At 38.5% G+C, this 25,681-nt stretch overlaps 1 protein-coding gene across 4 annotated transcripts in view; it reads right to left on the bottom strand.

Annotated features, from left to right (window-relative positions):
- The window catches only part of LOC138329396 (potassium voltage-gated channel subfamily KQT member 1-like), a 74,290-nt gene that overhangs the window by 27,066 nt on the left and 21,543 nt on the right, over positions 1-25,681 (bottom strand). The window contains exons 2-5 of one of the 4 annotated variants that reach the window (XM_069276359.1): positions 22,110-22,256; positions 16,405-16,910; positions 1,603-1,693; positions 179-305 (exon numbers count right to left, since the gene is read on the bottom strand). In XM_069276359.1, coding sequence (XP_069132460.1) covers positions 179-305; positions 1,603-1,693; positions 16,405-16,850 — 664 coding nt within the window. In that variant the 5' untranslated portion in view covers positions 16,851-16,910; positions 22,110-22,256. Of the gene's footprint in view, positions 1-178; positions 306-1,602; positions 1,694-16,404; positions 16,911-19,114; positions 20,524-20,545; positions 21,160-22,109; positions 22,257-25,681 lie in introns of those variants that run through there. The other 3 variants (XM_069276367.1, XM_069276385.1, XM_069276376.1) reach the window with 3 other exon arrangements.

Genomic DNA, 25,681 nt, shown 5'->3' with positions numbered 1-25,681 from the left:
AATTTGCTTCAGGTGGAGCAAGTCATATGCTACAACTTTCTACTTCAAAAGAATTAGTACGAAGCTAGACAGATAGCGGGGAGTGTGCAAAAGATTTCGGACACTATCTAAAATTACTTCCTAATACGATGTTCAAAGTATACACTATCCTACACTAATTTATACGGTAGAAACTTACCTATGATTGATATAGGTTTTCTTGCAAAACGTAGCCTCCCTTTCAATCCCATATATTTACTACGGCATCCAGCAGACCATAGTCGAATTACATATTCCAGACCAAAAAATACAACAAGAACAATCTCCTGCAAAAAGAATAAAAAAATTAAGGAGTAAATAAGTAGGTGGTGGATTTATTGACATTCATAAAACAGAAATAGAATATTAATTATGAGAAACAACATTTTAATAATAGTGATTGAGATAATTAGCATCCAGAAGCTTTTTGTTGGCAAAACTTGTGTTCTGAACTGTGATTGGTCATACTAGGCCGCCATGTGTGATTGGTTGGTGAAGCTTAACTTATGAGTTTTGCTTGGTTGTTAAAGTGCAGTGTATGAGATATGATTGAACATCTAACATCCAGCCAAAGTTTCATGAGTGAAGCTTATGTTCTAAGCTCTTTTTTGGGTTGTTACCAAACAAAAGAGGCTTTCATTGGAAGAAAATGTACATTGAGCTGTGGTTAGTTTAATCAATTTGTGTACTTAGCCATGATTGGATAAGCATATTTACTATCCAGAAGAGTTTGGCAAGGCTTGTGTACTGATCTTTGATTGGTGATTGAATTTGTTAACTAAGCCTTGATTGGATACCTGCCCTCCAGAATAGGGTTTCGTTAGCAAAGCTTGTGTACCGAGCTGTGATTGGTCATTGAATTTGTTTACTAAGCCTTGATTGGATACCTGCCCTCCAGAATAGGGTTTCGTTGGCAAAACTTGTGTACGGAGCTGTGATTGGTCATTGAATTTGTTTACTAAGCCTTGATTGGATACCTGCCCTCCAGAATAGGGTTTCGTTGGCAAAACTTGTGTACCGAGCTGTGATTGGTCATTGAATTTGTTAACTAAGCCTTGATTGGATACCTGCCCTCCAGAATAGGGTTTCGTTGGCAAAGCTTGTGTACCGAGCTGTGATTGGTCATTGAATTTGTTTACTAAGCAATGAATTTGTGTACTAAGCCATGATTGGATAATTACCATCCATTAAAGAGGTTAGCAAAGCTTGTATACCGAGCTGCAGTTGGTCATACAATTTATTTACTAAGCCATGATTGGATACTTACCATCCTGAAAAGGGTTTGTGTACTGAGCTGTGATTGGCCAATTATTTATTTACTAAGCCATGATTGAATACTTGCCATCATGAGGAGGGTTTTTAAACTGAGCTGTGATTGACCAACTAATTTATATACTAAGCCATGATTGGATACTTACCATCCAGAAGAAGGTTTCCTTGGCAAAGTTTGTGTACTGAGCTGTGATTGGCCAATTAATCTATTAACTAAGGCATGATCGGATACTTGGCATCCAGAAGAGGGTTTGTGTCCTGAGCTGTGATTGATCAATTAACTTATGAACTAAGCCATGATTGGATACTTACCATCCAGAAGAGGGTTTCGTTGGCAAAGCTGGTGTACTGAGCTATTGTGGATAATACACTAAAGATGAGACAAATGAGCACCATCATGAAACTGAAACAAAGAAAAAAGAAATGTCACAGCCACAACCAAACTATTTCTGATTCATTCTGTAAACACTGTATAAGCCTTAATATTACCAAATTTTTATTCAAATAATAATTCTGAAAATGAAGACATGTCCATATCAATTTTTCTCCAGTGATGAATAGAAGATTTTTCTCCAGGGGATGTCAATTAATTTACTCTGTTTACATTTCAAATGTAACTCCATGCTGCATTGACAGGGCATACACTTTATGACATGTCCAGTCAAAGTTATAGTTCAGTAATTTTTATTCAAATTCAAACAGAAAGACTATACCAAAAGTCAGTCAGCCTGAAAATTTATGGAGCAATTGGGACATTGTTGTACTATATTTGATAGCATCAAGCTTTTTGGTCATGAAGTATAATTGGAATAAAACATCAAACTGTCCTGTTGTAAAAATCATGTCCCCAGAGAGAGAAAAACATGTGTTCCATCAAAGTGCTTTAATAACGAAGAATTGATTTTGTTCCAGTAAAGTCACTATACAGTAATGATAGGATACATTTATCTACAGAAATGTTCAGTAACAGTCAGTACCATTAAGTGAAAAGTTCTACATCAAGCTGTAGTGGAACAGGGTGGGAGGGAAGGAAGAAGTACCAGTATAGCTAGGTCAGGGTACGACCTCTTACACTAACTCTCTCTTTTGAGCTACAAGCTAGGTCACAAATGATTGACACATTTTAGTCCTGCTACACTCTTCCCTTCATTCTAAAACTCTTTTAGACCCATTACCACTGCACAAGTTGAGGAGAAACTGTAGAAGTTTCGAACCTGAAACCGTCTGACACCAACCATGTTTGGTACCAATTGAGCTTCTACAGCACCATCAATTGACCCAATACAATGCAATTAATGCATAGTGAAGCTTTCCTAAAATACTTTTATATGATATTGTGTAAAATACCATAATTTTACTATAATGTTTGACCCATTCATTTTCTATCATCAATAAATAATAACATTTTCTTTATGCCAAGAAATAATATATACCTGGGTTATAAAATGTTATAAAATTTTTGATGAATTTTCCTCTTTTTTCTTAAAACAAGGATTTTTTGGTTCTGAAAACATCAAGATGGTCAGGGCATCCAGTAGGAACAAAATCCCAAGAGTCAGTGACCCTTGGCTCTAAAATCCTGAGGGTCAAAATATTAAACTTGAGGGTCAATAATTAATCACGTTAAAATTTAATCATGTTAAAATTCAGTTATTTTATTATTTCTACAAGCCAGCTTTTATTACCAATAACGTTTATGATGTTTTATAATAGTAAATATGACTTGTGTTTCTATAGATTCGGTAAAGAAAATGAAGAAAAATAAATTAATTATGTAAAAATATGAATCAAATTTCATACTAATTTATTATATTTAATTATTTAAATTCTGGAAAAATTTAAGGACGTTTTTGATCTGCTGATCATATATCTATTATTTAATAAATAATTTTTTTTTTTAAATGATAATTTCTTATGAAAAAATTATGATGATTAGGCTGTTCTATTATTCATTAATACTCCTATTTTTTTGTTTGAAATAAAAATGTAATTAATTCAGCAGTATTTCTTAAATGATCTTTTAAAAATGAATACAATGTTTTAATTTATTTTGTTTTTCTTTTCCACGTCAATCCTCTTTTCATATTTGCCGCCAAAATCAAATTAGATAAGGTAACAGGAATCATTTACGCTTCTCACATTCTAACGCTGATGGTTTGTGGGTAATGTACATGCAGGGTTATTCAGTTGGTAGAGGTTGAAGGAATGTTTTGCGAATAAAAATAACAAGGGCCCAATGGGCCCGAATCGCTCACCTGCAATCTGGAAATCATACATGGTTCATACTTAACAAATAGAGTAAATAAGAATTTATATCATCCCTAAGCACATTAGTGGCCTCTTTGCCTCTTGGTTAATAAAAAGAAGTCGTTTAAAGATTTTCACCTATTTGACCCCTGTGACCTTGAATGAAGGTCAAGGTCATTTATTTGAACAAACTTGGTAGTCATTTATTCCAGCATGCCACATGCCCAATATCAGGTGCCTAGGCTGTTTGGTTATTAAGAAGAAGTCATTTAAAGATTTTAGCCTATTTGACACCTGTGACCTTGAATGAAGGTCAAGGTCATTTATTTGAACAAACTTGGTAGTCATTTATTGCAGCATGCCACATGCCCAATATCAGGTGCCTAGGCTGTTTGGTTATTTAGAAGAAGTCATTTAAAGATTTTAGCCTATTTATGTGACCTTGAATGAAGGTCAAGGTCATTCATTTGAACAAACTTGGTAGCCCTTGATCCCAGCATGCCACAGGCCCAATATATCAAGTCCCTAGGCCTCTTGGTTATTAAGAAGAAGTTGTTTAAAGATTTGAGCCTTTTTGACCCCTGTGACCTTGAATGAAGGTCAAAGTCATTCATTTGAACAAACTTGATAGCCCTCTATCCCAGTATGTCACAGGCCTAATATCAGGTTCCTAGGCCTCTTGGTTATTAAAAAGAAGTTGTTTAAAGATTTTAGCCTATTTGACCCCTGTGACCTTGAATGAAAGTCAAGGTTATTCATTTGAACAAGTTTGGTAGTCCTTCATCCCAGCATGTTACATGCCAAATATCGGATCTCTAGGCCTCTTGGTTATGATGTAGAAGTATTAACAAGATATTTCAGCCTATTTAACCCCTGTGACCTTGAATGAAGGTCAAGGTCATTCATTTGAACAAACTTAGTAGCCCTTTATCCCAGCATGTCACAGGCTTAATTTCAGGTCTCTAGGCCTCAGATTGGTTATTTAGAAGAAGTCTGTTAAAGATTTTCACCTATTTGACGCCTGTGACCTTGAATGAAGGTCAACTTCATTTATTTGAACAACTTGATAGCCCTTCATCCCAGCATGCTATAAGTCAAATTTCAGGACTCTAGGTCTCCAAGTTTTGGAGAAGAAGTTGTTTAAATGGAAAAGTTGACGCCAGACGGCCGGACAGACGGACAGACGGACGACGGACGGACGACGGACGCTGCACCATAGCATAAAAATTCTATTAATCAGAGTATAGTCCCTTGAAAAGCTGCTGATTCCTGTTTAGCTGATAAAGAAATGCTGAAGAAACAAGAAAGTGAGTCTGCAGGCCAGCATGTAAATAGGGCCTTCACAGCAAGTACAATTACTCAACATCACAAATCCTAGTCAGGTAGGATCTAGGCTGTAACAGCCAGAGACAGCTATAATTATTCTCTACAGAACCGTGATTAACTGGCTCTGGCAAAGTATCCAAGATCTGCCTAGGCAATCATCATCCTGGTCTTATTCCAGTCGGTGATCTATTGTCTCTAGCTGATTACAGGTAAAAAAAACTCTGATATAGGTTTTATCAGATTCACGTGACTCATGATAATATTACAGGTGACCTAAAATGACTAGATTCAGATTACAGGTGACTCGTGTTCAGATTACAGGTGACTCGTGGTCAGATTACAGGTGACTCATGGTCAGATTGCAGGTGACTCAGGGTCAGATTACAGGTGACTCATGGTCAGATTGCAGGTGACTCATGGTCAGATTACAAGTGTCTCATTGTCAGATTACAAGTGACTTATGGTCAGATTACAGGTGACTCTGGGTCAGATTACAAGTGACTTATGGTCAGATTACAGGTGACTCATGGTCTGATTACAGGTAACTCATGGTCAGATTACAGGTGACTCAGGGTCAGATTACAGGTGACTCATGGTCAGATTACAGGTGACTCAGGGTCAGATTACAGGTGACTCATGGTCAGATTACAGGTGACTCTGGGTCAGATTGCAGGTGACTCAGAGTCAGATTACAGGTGACTCATGGTCAGATTACAGGTGACTCATGGTCAGATTACAGGTGACTCATGGTCTGATATCAGGTAACTCATGGTCAGATTACAGGTTACTCTGGGTCAGATTACAGGCGACTCTGGGTCAGATTACCGGTGACTCATGATCAGATTACAGGTGACTCTGGGTCAGATTACCGGTGACTCATGATCAGATTACAGGTGACTCTGGGTCAGATTACAGGTGACATATGGTCAGTTTATAAATGACTTATGGTCAGTTTATGAATGACTCATGGTCAGTTTATAAGTGACTCATGGTCAGTTTATAAGTGACTCAATGTGAGAATATAAGTGATTCAAAGTCACATTGAAGATTTCTGACCTAATATAACATGACAGGAGACCTAAGGTTACATTGTGATCTTGGTCACATTTCATGTGACTCGTCTTGAGATTTATCATGTAATAACATCATGATCATGGTACAAATTACCTGAAATGATACAGGTGGCTAAAATCATAGTCACATAACAAGTAATAGATCTTAGGAGAATCACTCAATGGCAATAGTATCATTGCATAGGTGTGAGATGTAAAAGTACAAAAAACAGGCCTCCTGAAAACACAATCAATAGAGGACATTCACCTGGTAATTACAACACAGAAAAGTTACTAAACCTAGAACACAAACACTTAAAACCTACTTCCTCCAAATTACAACTGACACGCAAATCTTTAACAAAGTCATCCGAGGATCAGAGTCAAAAACATGCAAAGCTTGAACTTCTGAAGATGTAAAATTCATAGCAGCAAGACTTTAATTACTAAAAGCTGTTTTAGCTTACAGAGATGATTGCATCATGGTCTCTTGCTGTTTTACACAGTCATATACCTATTGGAGACATTTACTTAATGATCCAACCATAGAATAGCTACACCAGATACACACCACAGCTATGGTACCTAACTGTTACCCACACCATGGCTGACCACACCCCAGATATCCACATCATGGGTGACCACACTATAAATACCCACATCATGGCTGACCACACAATAGAAACCCACACCATGGCTGGCCACATCACAGATACCCACACCAGGGCTGACCACACCACAGATATCCACACCAGGGCTGACCACACCACAGATACCCACACCATGGGTGATCACTTAACAGATACCCACACCAGGGCTGACCATACCACAGATACCCACACCATGGCTGACCACACCACAGATACCAACACCTTGGCTGACCACACCCCAGATACCCACACCACAGATATCCACACCACAGATACCCACACCATGGCTGACCACACCACAGATATCCACTCCATGGCTGACCACACCACAGATACCCACACCATGGCTGACCACACCACAGATACCCATATCATGGCTGACCACACCACAGATACCCATACCATGGCTCACCACACCAGATACCCATACCAGGGCTGACCACACAATAGAAACCCACACCATAGGTGACCACACCACAGATACCCACACCATGGCTGACCACACCACAGATATCCACACCACAGATGATCATACCACAGATATCCACACCATAGATAACCACATCATGGCTGACCACACAATAGAAACCCACATCATGGCTGACCACACCACAGATATCCACATCATGGCTGACCACACAAATTGAAACCCACATCATGGCTCACCACACAATAGAAACCCATATTATGGCTCACCACACCACAGATACCCACACCATGGCTGACCACACCACAGATACCCAAACCATGGCTGATCACACCACAGATACCCATACCAGGGCTGACCACACATTAGATGGCTGACCACACCATAGATATCCACACCACTGATATCCACATCATGGTTGACCACACAATAAATACCCACATCATGGCTGACCACACCACAGATATCCACATCATGGCTGACCACACAAATTGAAACCCACATCATGGCTGACCACACAATAGAAACCCACATCATGGCTGACCACACCACAGATACCCACACCATGGCTGACCACACCACAGATACCCAAACCATGGCTGATCACACCACAGATACCCATACCAGGGCTGACCACACAATAGATGGCTGACCACACCATAGATATCCACACCACTGATATCTACATCATGGTTGACCACACAATAAATACCCACATCATGGCTGACCACACAATAGAAACCCACATCATGGCTGACCACACCACAGATACCCACACAATGGCTGACCACACCACAGATACCCACACCATGGCTGACCACACCACAGATACCCACTCCATGGCTGACCACACCACAGATACCCACACCATGGCTGACCACACCACAGATACCCATATCATGGCTCACCACACCACAGATACCCATACCATGGCTCACCACACCAGATACCCATACCAGGGCTGACTACACAATAGAAACCCACACCATAGGTGACCACACCACAGATACCCACACCATGGCTGACCACACCACAGATATCCACACCACAGACGATCATACCACAGATATCCACACCACAGATAACCACATCATGGCTGACCACATAAATTGAAACCCACATCATGGCTCACCACACAATAGAAACCCATATTATGGCTCACCACACCACAGATACCCACACCATGGCTGACCACACCACAGATACCCAAACCATGGCTGATCACACCACAGATACCCATACCAGGGCTGACCACACATTAGATGGCTGACCACACCATAGATATCCACACCACTGATATCCACATCATGGTTGACCACACAATAAATACCCACATCATGGCTGACCACACCACAGATATCCACATCATGGCTGACCACACAAATTGAAACCCACATCATGGCTGACCACACAATAGAAACCCACATCATGGCTGACCACACCACAGATACCCACACCATGGCTGACCACACCACAGATACCCAAACCATGGCTGATCACACCACAGATACCCATACCAGGGCTGACCACACAATAGATGGCTGACCACACCATAGATATCCACACCACTGATATCTACATCATGGTTGACCACACAATAAATACCCACATCATGGCTGACCACACAATAGAAACCCACATCATGGCTGACCACACCACAGATACCCACACAATGGCTGACCACACCACAGATACCCACACCATGGCTGACCACACCACAGATACCCACTCCATGGCTGACCACACCACAGATACCCACACCATGGCTGACCACACCACAGATACCCATATCATGGCTCACCACACCACAGATACCCATACCATGGCTCACCACACCAGATACCCATACCAGGGCTGACTACACAATAGAAATCCACACCATAGGTGACCACACCACAGATACCCACACCATGGCTGACCACACCACAGATATCCACACCACAGACGATCATACCACAGATATCCACACCACAGATAACCACATCATGGCTGACCACATAAATTGAAACCCACATCATGGCTCACCACACAATAGAAACCCATATTATGGCTCACCACACCACAGATACCCACACCATGGCTGACCACACCACAGATACCCAAACCATGGCTGATCACACCACAGATACCCATACCAGGGCTGACCACACATTAGATGGCTGACCACACCATAGATATCCACACCACTGATATCCACATCATGGTTGACCACACAATAAATACCCACATCATGGCTGACCACACCACAGATATCCACATCATGGCTGACCACACAAATTGAAACCCACATCATGGCTGACCACACAATAGAAACCCACATCATGGCTGACCACACCACAGATACCCACACCATGGCTGACCACACCACAGATACCCAAACCATGGCTGATCACACCACAGATACCCATACCAGGGCTGACCACACAATAGATGGCTGACCACACCATAGATATCCACACCACTGATATCTACATCATGGTTGACCACACAATAAATACCCACATCATGGCTGACCACACAATAGAAACCCACATCATGGCTGACCACACCACAGATACCCACACAATGGCTGACCACACCACAGATACCCACACCATGGCTGACCACACCACAGATACCCACTCCATGGCTGACCACACCACAGATACCCACACCATGGCTGACCACACCACAGATACCCATATCATGGCTCACCACACCACAGATACCCATACCATGGCTCACCACACCAGATACCCATACCAGGGCTGACTACACAATAGAAACCCACACCATAGGTGACCACACCACAGATACCCACACCATGGCTGACCACACCACAGATATCCACACCACAGACGATCATACCACAGATATCCACACCACAGATAACCACATCATGGCTGACCACATAAATTGAAACCCACATCATGGCTGACCACACAATAGAAACCCACATCATGGCTGACCACACCACAGATACCCACATCATGGCTGACCACATCACAGATACCCACACCATGGCTGACCACACCACAGATACCCACAACATGGCTGACCACACCACAGATACCCACACCATGGCTGACCACACCACAGATACACACATCATGGCTGACCACACCACAGATACCAACACCATGGCTGACCATACCACAGATACACACATCATGGCTGACCACACCACAGATACACACACAATGGCTGACCACACCACAGATACCCACACCATGGCTGACCACACCACAGATACCTGCATCATGGCTGACCACACCACAGATAACCACATCATGCCTGACCACGTCAAAGATACCCACACCATGGCTGACCACACCACAGATATCCATACCACAGATACCCACACCATGGCTGACCACACCACAGATACCCACATCATGCCTGACCACGTCAAAGATACCCACACCATGGCTGACCACACCACAGATACCCACACCTTGGCTGATCACACAATTCAGTCTAAGAGTACATTAAAATTTGCACATATTTCGGAAAAAAAACAGTTTTTAAGTTGAATATATACTTTGGGAGTTTGGGGGAGGATAGCAATGAGATATGAGGTTTCGTTTCCAAGATTGAAACTGCAGACAGCTGACCATTAAGTTCTGTAATGGATGATACAACATATACATAATACCCAGCAGAGACAGATGTTAGCCTACTCCCTAGGGACTCCACCTACTCTCACCATGGTAAACAAAAGTAAATTATTATTAATGCATCGCTAGGTAATCTATGTAACATATTAATATAGTAATTATATTGATCAGATATCTGATAAATCCTGATGTTTAAGATTACGTAGTAAACAGTTGGTGGTAAGTGTGTGCTGGTGATGGTCAACATTCTGCTAATCCTTCAACAAATGATGCATGAAACGGTACATAAAGAATTATGGCAACATCTGAACTAACTGATCCAATACAAAGACAATCTATAGAGGAGAATTGTGGTACACATCAATTTGCTAAAACCATACCAAAATCTTATCTGTGCCTTGTTTTTATAAAATATAGAAGAATCCTGTTGGTGTTTAAATAGGACTAGTGAGTGTTATCATTAATCTACAGCTTCGATAAACTAGCAAAATATATATTTGAAAGTTGGACTAGGTGGGGACTGTACAAAGTCTCTTGGGGAAGCCTTGCTCAACCATGTGTAACTGTGGATGCCTCATTATATCAACAGCTCAACCATGACAGCTGTATCCTCATCAAAATGTGTAACATATAGTTAGTGATTGGTTGTTGTTTTTTTACTATTATTTTCATGACAAAATGATGGGGACAATTCTCCCAACAACATCTCATCATCAACATCCTCCTTTTTACATCACAGTGAGATTTAACAAGCAAACAAATATATATATATATATATAGACATGCCCTTTTCCATCTCAGCACATCACATGTTTGCCGTATTCTATCCCTTATTTCCTTGTTGACGCCAGATGTGACAACCATAAAATAGCTTTAGGTATAACATCACCAGCGGTCAATAGATATCTATATTGAAACTTGTCATCTACAAGGTTTTGCCAGCCATCAACATAACAACATGGATTCTAGTATTTGATTTTGGCTTGTTTTGTTAAATATCCTGTTAAAAGTCAGGGTCATTTCAGAATGTGACGGGATTAGGAAGTGAAGGAAAGTCAGAGTATCAGGAGAAAAAGATTAACAGACCTATAGTCAGTACTCAGCAATTAATGGCTCACTTTGGCTTGTTTTTTGTTTTGTTTTTGTTAGTTCAATGTCCTATAAACAGCTAGTCATTTAAGGAAGCCGGAGAAAAACCACCGACCAGCATTCAGTACCTGGAAACTGCCCCACATGGGATTCAAACTCACAACCTGGAAGTGAAGGGCTTGTGGTATTATAAGATGCTGCCCACTTGGGCATTTCAAACCGACGTGACCCAGAAGTGGAACACTGGTGGTAATGGGTTGGGAAAACTTATCTGCAGCTTCAAAGGAGTTTTTTATAAATAAAAAAAAAAAATTTACTAATTTAAGAAGGAAAAAATCCTCAACAAGATCAAATGTTACTGTTTGGTTCATAACATAATATTCTTGGCTAATTACTGTAAAACTAATTAACAAGTATCTTAAAAGTAAACAGCTAGTCTTCAACACAAGTTAATTAATCCTCAAATTGATGCTTAACTCCAGAAAAGATAAAGGTCATTCTTCTAAGTTACCAATAATTAATATCAGCATATATAAGGCAGGGAACAATGCTTATTGTGAAGACACAAATTATTATCTAAATTGTTGCTGAAATTTTTATTTATCTATTTCTTTTGAGACATCATGGACGGTAAATGCAGTTTTTACGACAGAAAATTCTTTTCAATAGCGAGAAGAAAACAAATGTACAGGACTTTGACATTAGAGGAAGACCTACCATGTTTTGACTAAATAACTATATACACTTGAGTGTCCTATAATCCAGAGCCATTCTGAAGTTCTCACTAATTATTACATAGTAATCTTAGTTTCAACTCTTCATTCAAATTGTTTCTAACACAACACTTAACCAATTAACTTACTAATTAACAGCTAAAAAAGCATTTCTGGGAACTACTGTACTGGACATACATACATTATGGTGGAGCTTCTACAGAGCTCTGGGACAGAAGTGAGGATTACAACTTTTGTTAAAATACAATCAATATGACACATAATACCTAACCTTGAGGTATTTTATCTATCAATACACTTGTAAACAAAAGCATTAACAAGTCCTATTGATTTTTTTTTATCTATTCAGTGTATTATGTGACCATATTAATGAAGATGTACACAATAACATTTCCATGGCGGCAGACGGGCAGTTGTATAGGTTTTATTTGTAATGCTAAAACAATACAAATATAGAACACCTGATGTAAAAGACAAAACCATACAATAGGCGAGGTCAGGTAGGCAGTAAACTTGTAGCTAAGTAACACAAGGATACGATACAATTTTCATTATGATGCTAAACAATTTAGTGTAAAGGATGTTGATTTCCAATTAATAAATTCAATGACAGTTACAGTATTTAACAAATTGCCATGAAATGCTCTAAACCCAAGTAAAGTAGAACCACATTTAGGCTAATTACTCTAAACTGCAAAATATAATTGTCATGAAACATTTGTGAGGTGTGAAAATGTGATATTAATTCACAGCAAAAATAAATTGGCTTACAGTAGAAGATTATGGATATATATAATTTTTTCCAAGTCCAAATACATTTTTTTTTAATTTTTGCATCTAATGTTGGATCAATCACTAAAAGCATGCTGCATTAGCCTGTTTAAAGTCTCTCATATGAAACTTGAACATTCGTTTGAGACTACAGATTTCCTTTTTTTCGTCATGAACATGAACAACTGATCTCAAAACGGAACTGATACAAAGTGGCCGTGTCTTCCATCAACGTTTTATATGCCGTCCATATAAAACCATTTCGATGTTTAAAGATATACCAGAGAAGTTCTAACCAGCATCCGACAGATCAATATGTTAAACACTTAAGAACCAGTAATCAGTTACACACGAATCAATAAAAATGTTCAAACAATACTTCCTCTCTTCTATCACACATTGATCTTCAGAGTAGGATATTGGCCACACAATTTCTGTTAATAATGCGGGTCTACAAGATTCTGATGTTCAGAAAAATCATCTAAGGCTCATATAGCGGGGAAAACAAAACTATGGTCAAACCTGTCTATAACGATCATCCATGGGATAAGATGGCCTTTATAGCTAAATTGTCTCTTATACATGTCAAATTGTGATGAAATCGGTTGTTTTGCACCCTTAGAATGAGGTCTCATTAAGCAGGTGGTCTTGATACAGAATTGGTCGCTAGGATCAGTTCAATCTAATTAGAATTAGGAGTAGAAATGAGCATCAGATTTTATTTAGATTGGGATCTGTTTTACATATCTCCCTGATAAAGTTATAGTATTTAGTTAATAATAATTTGATCAATATATAGACTCAAATTGGTCAAAAGGTGATCACGTTTATGATATATGAATTTTACAACATCAAAAATTTTGATAATATCAGTTCTGCTTAAACCAACAAAACCTTAAACTAGAAATATGTCTGTTAGACATTAAGTGCTCGCTAACTACTTACTAAAACCTCAGAAATATGTCTGTTAGACATTAAGTGCTCGCTAACTACTTACTAAAACCTCAGAAATATGTCTGTCAGACATTAAGTGCTCGCTAACTACTTCCTTAAACCTCAGAAATATGTCTGTTAGACATTAAGTGCTCGCTAACTACTTCCTTAAACCTCAGAAATATGTCTGTTAGACATTAAGTGCTCGCTAACTACTTCCTAAAACCTCAGAAATATGTCTGTTAGACATTAATTGCTCGCTAACTACTTCCTAAAACCTCAGAAATATGTCTGTTAGACATTAAGTGCTCCCAACTACTTCCTAAAACCTCAGAAATATGTCTGTTAGACATTATGTGCTCGCTAACTACTTACTAAAACCTCAGAAATATGTCTGTTAGACATTAAGTGCTCGCCAACTACTTCCTAAAACCTCAGAAATATGTCTGTTAGACATTAAGTGCTCGCTAACTACTTCCTTAAACCTCAGAAATATGTCTGTTAGACATTAAGTGCTCGCTAACTACTTCCTAAAACCTCAGAAATATGTCTGTTAGACATTAAGTGCTTGCTAACTACTTCCTTAAACCTCAGAAATATGTCCGTTTGACATTAAGTGCTCCCTAACTACTTCCTAAAACCTTAATTTCAACTACAACATGCATCTATAAGGCTTCTGCTTCTTGGGGCCACGGTGGCCGAGTGGATAAGATGTCCCGACATATTACCGTAAGCCCTCCACCTCTGGGTCGCGAGCTCGAATCCCATGTGGGGCAGTTGCCAGGTACTGACTGCTGGTCGGCAGTTTTTCTCCAGGTACTCCGGTTTTCATCCACCAAGAAACCTGGTACATCCTTAAATGACCATGGCTGTTAATGGGATGTTAAACTAATAAACCAAAAAAGCTTCTGCTCCGAGATATTTTGCACATCCAAAATTGAAACAAATAATTAATAAATAACCTGCAGACATCCTTGGCAACAGGTGTACGTAGCACTAGTACTACCATTACCCCTGGGACTATTGCAAGGAGATGGTTTTTGTCCTTGATGTATTGTAATATATACTTTTCTTAATCAGAACTCTAAATGTGAAACTATTTTGAACTTTGTTAATTGTGCTCTTTGTTACATAGAAGTTTGTTTATTAACTAATTGATATCAATACAATAGACTTGTTTCATCGCTGTTCAAAACAGTCGTCTGCAAGAACACTGTCCAGTCTCTGTGCACGCGGTGACTTACCTGTGTCATACTTGAATGCCTTTCTGGGGTACATCATTTCTAGAACTCAGGCATCCAGACTGATATTGTTATAACGCAAGGCTGGGTAATTTTATATATATTTATTAGAACTGCAGTCTATGGGTCACAGGGGTTAGCAAAAGATAGCGCAACGTACACCTAGGACCTAGAATGATGTGAAATAAATTCAATTTAATCTGCTAAATAACGCTGTTAAAATGTCTTTGGCTGGTACTAAAAGTTATTTGTTTCGTCACTGTCTATTTTTGACTATATTAACCTTACTTGCATTGTATTGTTCCGGAAGTTTCCAAAGTCTATCAGATGCTTAGAATATCGTGTATGTTACGCCGCTCGACGTTTACACAAAATGAATGTGTTTAGCACTGTCTAATGCCACTGTTATTAATTTATAGTAGAACATCACTGACAGGTATATCTTAGTGTGTGTTTTTGAGGGGTTGGTGTCACTAAATCACAGCGAAATCTATTAAAAGGTATAACACAGTGACTTCTGGTATCGCATGCGAAGTTGAAACCTGCGCATAGCGGATGTACACAGACTCCACACCCGGCAAGGAAAATAGAAGTGCGAGAGTACACTCGCACTAAAAAACTCTAAGTCTAATATTTGAACAACTGAGTCCTTATATATGTAATATTTAAAGATGCTCAACCGCCGAGAAAGCATAAATGATATTCATAACTTGAACAATAACTGTATATATATATATATATGTCTAATTAACACAAAAAATAATTTAAAATAATTAATTTTGCCTTTGGTGCATACGCAATCAGTACTTCATTCCATATAGGATATAGTGCCACAGATTTTTTTCGGGATGCAATTTATTATTTTTTGTAATTTTAACTTGAATTAGAATTAGAAGCTCCAACTTTTCAATGGTAATAAAAGTGTAAAGTAAGTAACTTTTGTAACTTAAGAAAAATACTAATTCGTCTGATCATGTTTTTGATAGTGAAAAAATACCATTTGTCAGCAGTGGAGCATCTTTAACAAGTAACTAAAATAATTACTTACACAGTGAAATGGTAAATGAAACACTTCCATCCTGTCGGCCGCTCCAGAAAGTTGTAAACTTTTCCCTGAATGGAAGCTTTAACACTATGTTTGGTCTTTACTTTGTATCTATCCTCGAGTATTTTATCCATCTGAGAAATCACAGGTTTAAACTCCAGCCAGGCGGCGTTTGAACAATAGGAATCCCCACCAGTTCCCCCTCCTCCTTCCGTGTCAAACTTCACATTATTTCCTCCTTCATTGTTATTTCCTGATCCAGAGAGCTCATATGTCACTTCCTGTTTGCCTGGTTCGTTGTCAACTTTGTTAGAATCAAATTTGTTCCTATCCGAGTTTGTTTGTTCCATTTCATCCATTTCAATTGGGTGTGGTTTATCAGTGTCTGGTATAATTTGTCCCGTCCCTCCGGGTCCAGGGAGATGACTGGTGTCTGGTTTTGATCCCATCACTGTACCATACTGTTGTCAATAATTATCACAACAGCATCATGGCAACATCAGCATGACCTGAAATATAGAGTTCACATAAAATGTCATGGCAACATCAGTGTGACCTGAAATATAGAGAGTTCACATTATAACGTCATGGTAACATCGTGGTAATCTTTAATTCATATAGAGAGCTCATATGATATTGTCATGACATCACCATAATCTGGAATATAAGGGCTCACATTTTAATGTCATGGCAACATCAGTATAACCTGGCGCATTGCGGACATACATGTTACGTAAAGAAAGCATTAACCTCAGAACAGAGAACATACCATGTCATGGCATCAGCATAATCTGGAATATAGAGGGCGCATCTGTCATATCATGGCATCAACATTACCTAATAGGGTCAAATGCCCACATCATTATATAATAAGAACAACTCTAACACTTACAGAAAGACCAAGCCAAGCCAGCACATGGAATGTCATGGGCAAGTGACAAAAGACATTTTAAATGCAATGTCCTTCTGTCTAACAAAATCTCCAGGAACTAATACCTATGTTGTAAGTTCCATACCAGCTCATTCACTGAGAGAGCATGGTCCTATAAGTTGCGGAGGCTGACTAAATCACTGTATCTACCTTGAGATCTGACAGCAGTAGAAAGCAATGACAAGATACCTGTCCAGAGTGGTAAGCTATCTCACGTTAGATCTCTACATCCCTCCATCTACGAGCTTTAATATCTCTATAGGACCTGAGGCAGCCTCCTCTGTGGTAGCTGTTAGCTCCCAACTTAACTGGAGCGTTGGTGGTCAAGTGGTTGTGATGTCCTGATATATCTTTTCACTTGCCCTTCACCTAGCTCTGATTGTGAGCTCAAAATCCACATGGGGCAGTTGCCAGGTGCTGACCAGGCATGCTGGATCAGCAGGTGCTATGTAGCTTTCCTTATAACCCAACATAGGACATACCTTGAATGACACCGAATATATCTGACATTAAATAAAATAAACTCAAACCCTTTACAACATATAAAACAGTCACATGTAGACTGACCACCAGACTTTACATTATGGATAAAATGTTCAAAGCAGAATTCAAGCACTAGATTATCTCCCCCTAGTTTGAAGCTTAAAGTAGTCTAGAATCATGCAGATAGGACACATATATGGACAACAATAATCAGGCCAAATTATAGTGATGTTTTTAATATTCTATACTGGTGGCTGCACCATGGTCTAATTTACATGCCATGCAGACGCAGCAAGGATAAATACATTGCCAAAGAAATTGCCACAACAGCACAGTTAGGTGCATTTCTCAATAATTAGAATCAAACACAACATTCTAAAGGGAGTGGTTGTGAAACCATGATTATATCTCAGATTTTGCAATTCTTCCCTCCATAATTTATCCCAGGATTGTGAAAGTATGTTTTTCTATAAGAGACTTAATAAATTTTTCCTTAAAATACCTTTCTGATGATATCAAAATTAGTTTGAGTCGAAGTGAAAACAGAGGTTCCTTCATTCGCATATGTAGATAGATTGCTCCGGATGATTACAGAAGTCTGCAAGTCAGTAGGAGATTATTTCCTTTAGAGATCAAATACAATCAATACAGAGAAGTACATTGATACAGATGGCCCTAGGCTAACACAGTTAGCCCCAGAACAGATACTCACCTATACAACTGGGTATAGACTTACAGTAGCATGCATGTCTAAATGTGGAAATTAATAGTCATACAATATACAATAATTATACATATCATTAACAAATATCTTTTGACAATTCCATTTTTCTTACTTGAATTTTAAACTTTTCGAATATTCTAGAAATACAAATATTATGTCATAATTATATATGCCTAAAATTTGATGGTTTTCTCACCAAGCAACAATCAAAATCCAATGATTGACAAAATATATCAGATATCAGAGTCAATACAAAGAGGCTAATTTAATTCAACCTTTCTTTCATCACTCTCTCAATTGAAGTGTAGAGTAGAGACATACATATTGACAACAACCATTTTACCAATATATAATTAATCTTTTTGATGATAGATTACCCAACTTTCCATTATAGAATTCAGAGCAAACCCAACAACACAAGCAATAAGTTACCAGCTGGCCCTAGCAATAAGCTACCTATCCTTGAACTAGACTTCAGCATAGACCCAAAAAATTAGCTATCTTTAACTAGACTTCAGTGCAAGCCCAAGCTATAAGCTACGTACTTCATAGTAAAGCCAAACAATGTAACCTACCCTGCAGACTCCATCATTCTCTGTGAAGATAACATTACAAGATACTGGGGATAGATGTTGTGTGGACACCAAGTCAGGGTACCATCTGTTGGACAAGGAATGGCCACTCATGCATGAAATCTGCTATCATAAAGGGATCCAGCTTATCAATATTTCATCAATTATTAATAAGCTGTCTATTAGAGTTAAAACTAGTCAATGGAAAATATCAGGAAAAGAAAAGAATTCTAGAAAGGGTAAGATCCAATATTACTTGTATGTCAACTTTTTACAATCATGCAATGAAGGCAGCAGGCACTTCTTATAATGCGTAGCTGTAGGGCACTATAGAATCTCACATTACATACTTATGGTATGCATCATACTAATAAACAGCCAGGATCATTTACAATGTAAAGGAGGTAGAGGAAAGCCAGAGTGCCCAGAGAAAAACTATCAACCTACAGATATCAAACTCATTAACCAGAGGTGAAAGTCTAGTGGTAGTGTGTCGCGACATTACCACTCAGTCATGTCACCATGGCCCAATATTATAGGTTTGTTATTAAAACATTGAAAAAGTTAACCACTTGGTCACCACGCCCCCGTATTACAAGTTTGTTATCAAAACATTGAAACAGACTGTGACTCAAACAATGGGGCATTGATTCCTAAACCACACAAGCCCTTCACCACTTGTTTACACAGCATTGTGTGGACTAGTGTTTCAGACCTGGTAGAGTATCCTTGTATCTTTTCCATTGTCATGTCTCCACCATCAATAATCAATCAGTAGGTCAGCAGGATTAAGGGATAAAACAGATCACTTACAGCCCGTCAAACAAACCAGCACACCATCCATGCAGAAGGCCTGGGGACCCAAAGATTCATTGCCTTCTAGTTTATAACCCTAGAATTAGTAGTGCTTAAATAAACACCAGTCATCTGAAATTATACATTCTAAAATTAGCAAAGACTTTATATTGGCTACCTTACATATAACTCCTAGAATGACTTTGTAACATAGTAGAGTTTTTCATTGCTGTTAATACTGACTAAGGTGAACTTTTTACTTCTACATCTGACTGGAAAATAGTAACCTGGTTGGTATCATTAACTCAGGGAAACAGTTTTGACTGTTTACTAATAAGGCGTAAACTGTTCACCTTAGAATTAGCATGTACTTTAAGATCATCTTACCATAAAAACAGCACAATACACAGGTGTGATACCATTCTACCTTTGCAATATCTATTCACACCTATCTATATATATTTATGGTCTCTGATATTACTTATGTAAATGTTTTACCTACCAGTAAAGTGTTAAATGAGTGCAATAAACAAAACTGTCGCAACATCGTACCAAATTACAAAGGATATGTCAGGCTATATAATATATAGCTATTATGTCATTGTACATGTATATTGAATGAACTTCAAATTTACAAACCTTTACTTTCATCCGATTCTGATCCGCAGCCATCTGATTAGGTAACACAGGTAAATTGTCCACAGGTAAGAATTCAGGTATATAAAGCACAGGTGATCTAAAGTGACCAGTCTATGTGTCGTAAAGAAAAGAGCGAGTTCCGGTGTCACCGGTGAAGCTGCTATCAGCAGCAGTACAACTAGACAGTGGATATATCGAGAGGCTGGATCAATAACATACAATGACACTCAGATACCAAGGACTCTCCCGGGACACAGGGGTGTATGTTAGTGGGACGCTCAGGTCCCAACACCACAGCCTCCGTAGTCCGTGGGGCCATACGTGGTCTCGCCAAGGCAACTGTATTGGAGACAGTGACAGTGGTAGCATGTCACCAGTAGGAACATTGATTTCCCACACTGAATAATTACTGTGCTAATCACACAATAGCTTCTCCTCTTTACACAACACTACAACATCACAGGTCCATATCATACGGTAAAATTACCATACAACATCACAGGTCCATACCAAACTGTATAATTACCATACAACATCAGAGGTCCATACCATACAGTATACTTACCATACAACATCACAGGTCCATATTATACAGTATCATTACCATACAACACAACAACATCACAAGTCCATACATACAGTATAATACCATACACAATATCACAGGTCCATACCTCAGTATAATTACCAACAACATCACAGTCATCATACAGTTACACCATTCACATAGACTACCATACGTAAATTTCACATAACATCACAGTCATACCAAGTTCCATACCATCACGGTCCATACCATACAATTACACAACATCACAGTCCATACAGTACAACAACTCAAATCCACAGTTAAACTCAACATACATAAAAATCACAGGTCCATACCATACGTATAATTACATACAACATCACAGGTCCATACATACAGTATAATTACCAACAACATCACAGGTCCATACCATACAGTATACTAACCATTCAACATCACAGGTCCATACCATACAGTATAATTACCATACAACATCACAGGTCCATACCATACAGTATAATTACCACACAACATCACAGGTCCATACCATACAGTATACTAACCATTCAACATCACAGATCCATACCATACAGTATAATTTCCACATAACATCACAGGTCCATACCATACAGTGTAATTACCATTCAACATCACAGGTCTAACCATACAATATAATTACCATACATTATTCCATATATCACAGGTCCTACATACACATACAGTCATACTTACCACACAACATCACAGGTCCATACCATACAGTATAATAACCACACAATCACAACATCACAGGTTTATATACCATACAGGTGTAATTACATACAGTCATACACATCTTACAACAACATCACAGGTCCATACCATACAGTGGTATACCATACCATACAACAACAACACACAGGTTCATACCATACAGTGTAATTACCATACAACAACACAGATCCATACGATACAGTATAACTATACTATATCACAACCAAAACATATGCCATAATTTACCTGTGATTGCATAAAAAAATGAATATCCTTTCTTACCCTGGTAAACAGATGGACAGACACTGCTATGTCCCTGATACAAAAGAGATCAGCTTGACAGCAGCCATGATGGAAATATCCCAAGTTTTCAAACGCCTTCTCAGCTGATCGGCTGAGTTTTTTTTACTTCAGTGCTTCACCCCTGAACTGTAAAACAAATCATGAACGGTATCAATAATCTAAACTTAGTGATTTTCATCCTAAAACAATTACTTGATATAAATTGAATTCCCAATCGTAACAATGGTGGATTCCCATTCCGATGTTTTATTCCCACTTGACATAATGTGAGGATCTTAAAAAGCTTTTCAAATGATTTTAATTATCAAAATATAAATAATATCAGAATCTCATTATTGGATCCCTGCTTAACATACCTTCTTTTAATTCCCATATGACATGAGTTGGAAATTTAATACAACATCACTTTTTTCCAGCTAAACATCATTTGGACATCCTGATTTTGCTTTTTGTTTGATTTAACCTCCCCTTCTCCTCCCAATAACTTAATACTGTTAAAAAAACCTGCCACACCGAGACTGAAATAGGTAAGTAATATACAGTAGTTTCATGCATTAACAGTAAACAGTCAAAACTCTTTTCCCAAGGTATTGTGACTGCAAACCGATGAACCGTTCCCAAGGGCATAGGTTGAGGGAAACAGTTTAGAGGACTTATCCCAACAACAAGAGGGAAGAGTTTTGACTGTTTACTGATATTTTTGGCATAATCAATTTTTTTGGTCATATTTGTTGATTTATTAGACTGATAACAATTAAAGGGGCCAGATATAGCCTCAATGTGTGGATATATAATATTGTGAGAATGAGGGGGGAGGGGGAGACATTTTCCAATTCTGTTATATTTTCTTCGACACAGTTCAGTCGTCTTGGGAGATCATTAAAGGCATTGAAAATCATGCATCTCAGACCACAATATGAGTTGGCAACTGTGACCTTTAGGTGATCTACAGGAATTACAACCAACACAATATCAACCTGATCACAACAAAAGCTTCAAGATAATGACAACAAGCAATCAGCCTAGAATACTAATTTTTTCAACGCAGCAATGCCACTTCCTGTCAGAAACCTTTCTACTTCCTGTTCAGCTCTGAGAAAACCGTAGGAGCAATAGCCTACAGTGATCATTAAGGTAGAACAATTACAGGGTTGAATAGAGAGATAACCCACCACAGGTGTCCCTGCTGCACTAGATCAATATTAAACACACTGATAATCAAATCACATCTGAACCACGGCCCTAAGGGTCCTCTGGGTAGGACCACCGGGACTCTTAAGCGCCAACATCATGTTGACATCGTACAAAGAATAATAGAATTACTAGAGACAGCAAAGCATCATGGTCATGGCCAAACCTGCCTGCATTTACATATGGATAAGGGACAATTAAGTGCACTAAAATTTGCTCATATATCGGAAACAAACCAGACCTCGGGATCATGAAAGAGACTTATAACTCCAAAACTGACTTAATTTTAGACTTAGCCAATCAAAGATCAATCACGTTACAAAATGTTTTGTCATATATGATTCAGGCTAAGTCAACACTTAAGTCTAAGAATTTTTTTCATGATCCTGGAGCCACTTCTAATGAAAGTCAGATCAGTTGATTTTACTGTGATATATGCTATGAAATATAGCCCATTGTGGTGAAATGTGTGTGAATTATTCAAACTCACTTGTTGTCCACCATTACACATTGGTTGGATATCTTGTATGTCGAAACTTGACCCTTATCAGTGGAGTAAAGAAACTTTTGTCTAGATCCACAGAAATAGCTCTTACGTACAGTAGTGTATTTACCTAATAACAGGTGCATGCTCCTGTCTAAAAAAACAATTTTAACAACTCCTCGGTGGTTATGTATTGCATTTGTTAAACTTCTGTGACATTAGCTCAGGAGTATTTAAAGCATACATATTGTACCTGCTTAATATGTGTTGCTATACCATTTGGAATTTCAATGGTATCAATCAAAATACTTAACAATGTCGTGGAATTTGTCACTATTTTTTGCTATATGTTTCATAAGGAATGTTGAACAATACATCTTTGCCATATTTTGCTTCATGGTTATGTTACAGAATTAGCCTCACTGAACTTGTCATTCACATATATGGTAAAAAATATGCATTCATACCAACCAATTTATACAAGAGGAAAGTGCAATAACAGACAAAATATACAGTACTGTACTTTTATTTGACCAGGCCCATAAAAAACAAACTCTACCCTATCATATCTACCTGAATGCATAGTTAAGGTGTATGTACTATACATGTCTCAACACTCAAATTCTATGGGACCATGTGGAGCAGCTGCAGCTTAGGACTGACTGCAGGTCAATGGCTTTTTTCAGGTACTTTGGCTTTCCTTTGACTACAAAACCTTTCACATACTAATATATTACCCTGACTGTTAATTGGGCGTTTTAAACAAAATAAAGCTAACCTAACCTTATAGCAGATTATCTACCAAAATATTACAATACCATATGACAAAACAAAAGGCCCAATGGGTCTTAATTGATTAATAATACCATACAACATACAGTAGAACTGAAGTATGCAGTAAGTTCAGTATTGCCAACCTCATGAGGTCAAATCGGGTGATCACCCTTGAAAAAACGGGTGAAAGGGTCAAAACAAGGGTCATGTGCGGAACCACATTTTAGTATAATTTTTAACACATTTTAAACCCTAAAATATGCATATATTTATTATCTTCATATTGTTATTCAATAATATTTGTGAATTTTTTTGTAATGATATAATTAATATCTGATAATTAATAAAAAAAAAAAAAATTTTTAACCGTTGACGATGACAGTGATGTATATAAAATAAATAAAATCGTGGCTTATATCGTGTGATATGTGTGACCCTCGTGTGATAGATCTATCCTGAACTCATCGGGTATTACCGTACTCATAAGAACTAGATCTATCCTGAACTCATCGGGTATTACCGTATCCAAAAAAACTGCAGGGTGTGTCCATAATTTCTATTAGGCCTACCCGCAGTTTTTACAACAGACGTTTCTTCATAGAAAGCCCTGGCATTAAATGCGATAACGCGGTTTTCAAGAGCTGCTGTCCGTGTTTCAGCCGGGATAGACTGGATAACTTTTTGCGTCATCGCTAGCATAATTCACAGGAATGTGCGTCACAAACGTTAGCTAACCTGTTGGGCTACTTCGAGAACAACATAATGGCTGCCGTGAGGCCCGCCTCGCGGTAAGTTTACCTCTGTTTGTTTCTTTATCAATCAACTTCTTAAATATCAAAGTACTTTTAATTCACTACGGATTTTATTTATTCTATAAACTTGGTAATTTTGCTTGGGTTCCGATAAACAGGTAGCTGGGTTAAATGTCCCGCGTGCAGTCACATTCTTTATAATCTTGTGACAACCTCCTCTCGTAACATCAGTTGTTGGGTTTTTTTACTAATCTCATGAAAAAGATAATCCTTTAGTTTATAATGAAGATCAAGTAATTCACTACGAAGTTTACCGTCCGTCAGTACCCCGTTAGCATAAGATCTTCCAC

Source organism: Argopecten irradians, chromosome 1 (genome assembly GCF_041381155.1).
Source record: "Argopecten irradians isolate NY chromosome 1, Ai_NY, whole genome shotgun sequence".
NCBI classification, from domain to species: domain Eukaryota; kingdom Metazoa; phylum Mollusca; class Bivalvia; order Pectinida; family Pectinidae; genus Argopecten; species Argopecten irradians.
This window is presented reverse-complemented; position numbering and strand designations above follow the sequence as displayed.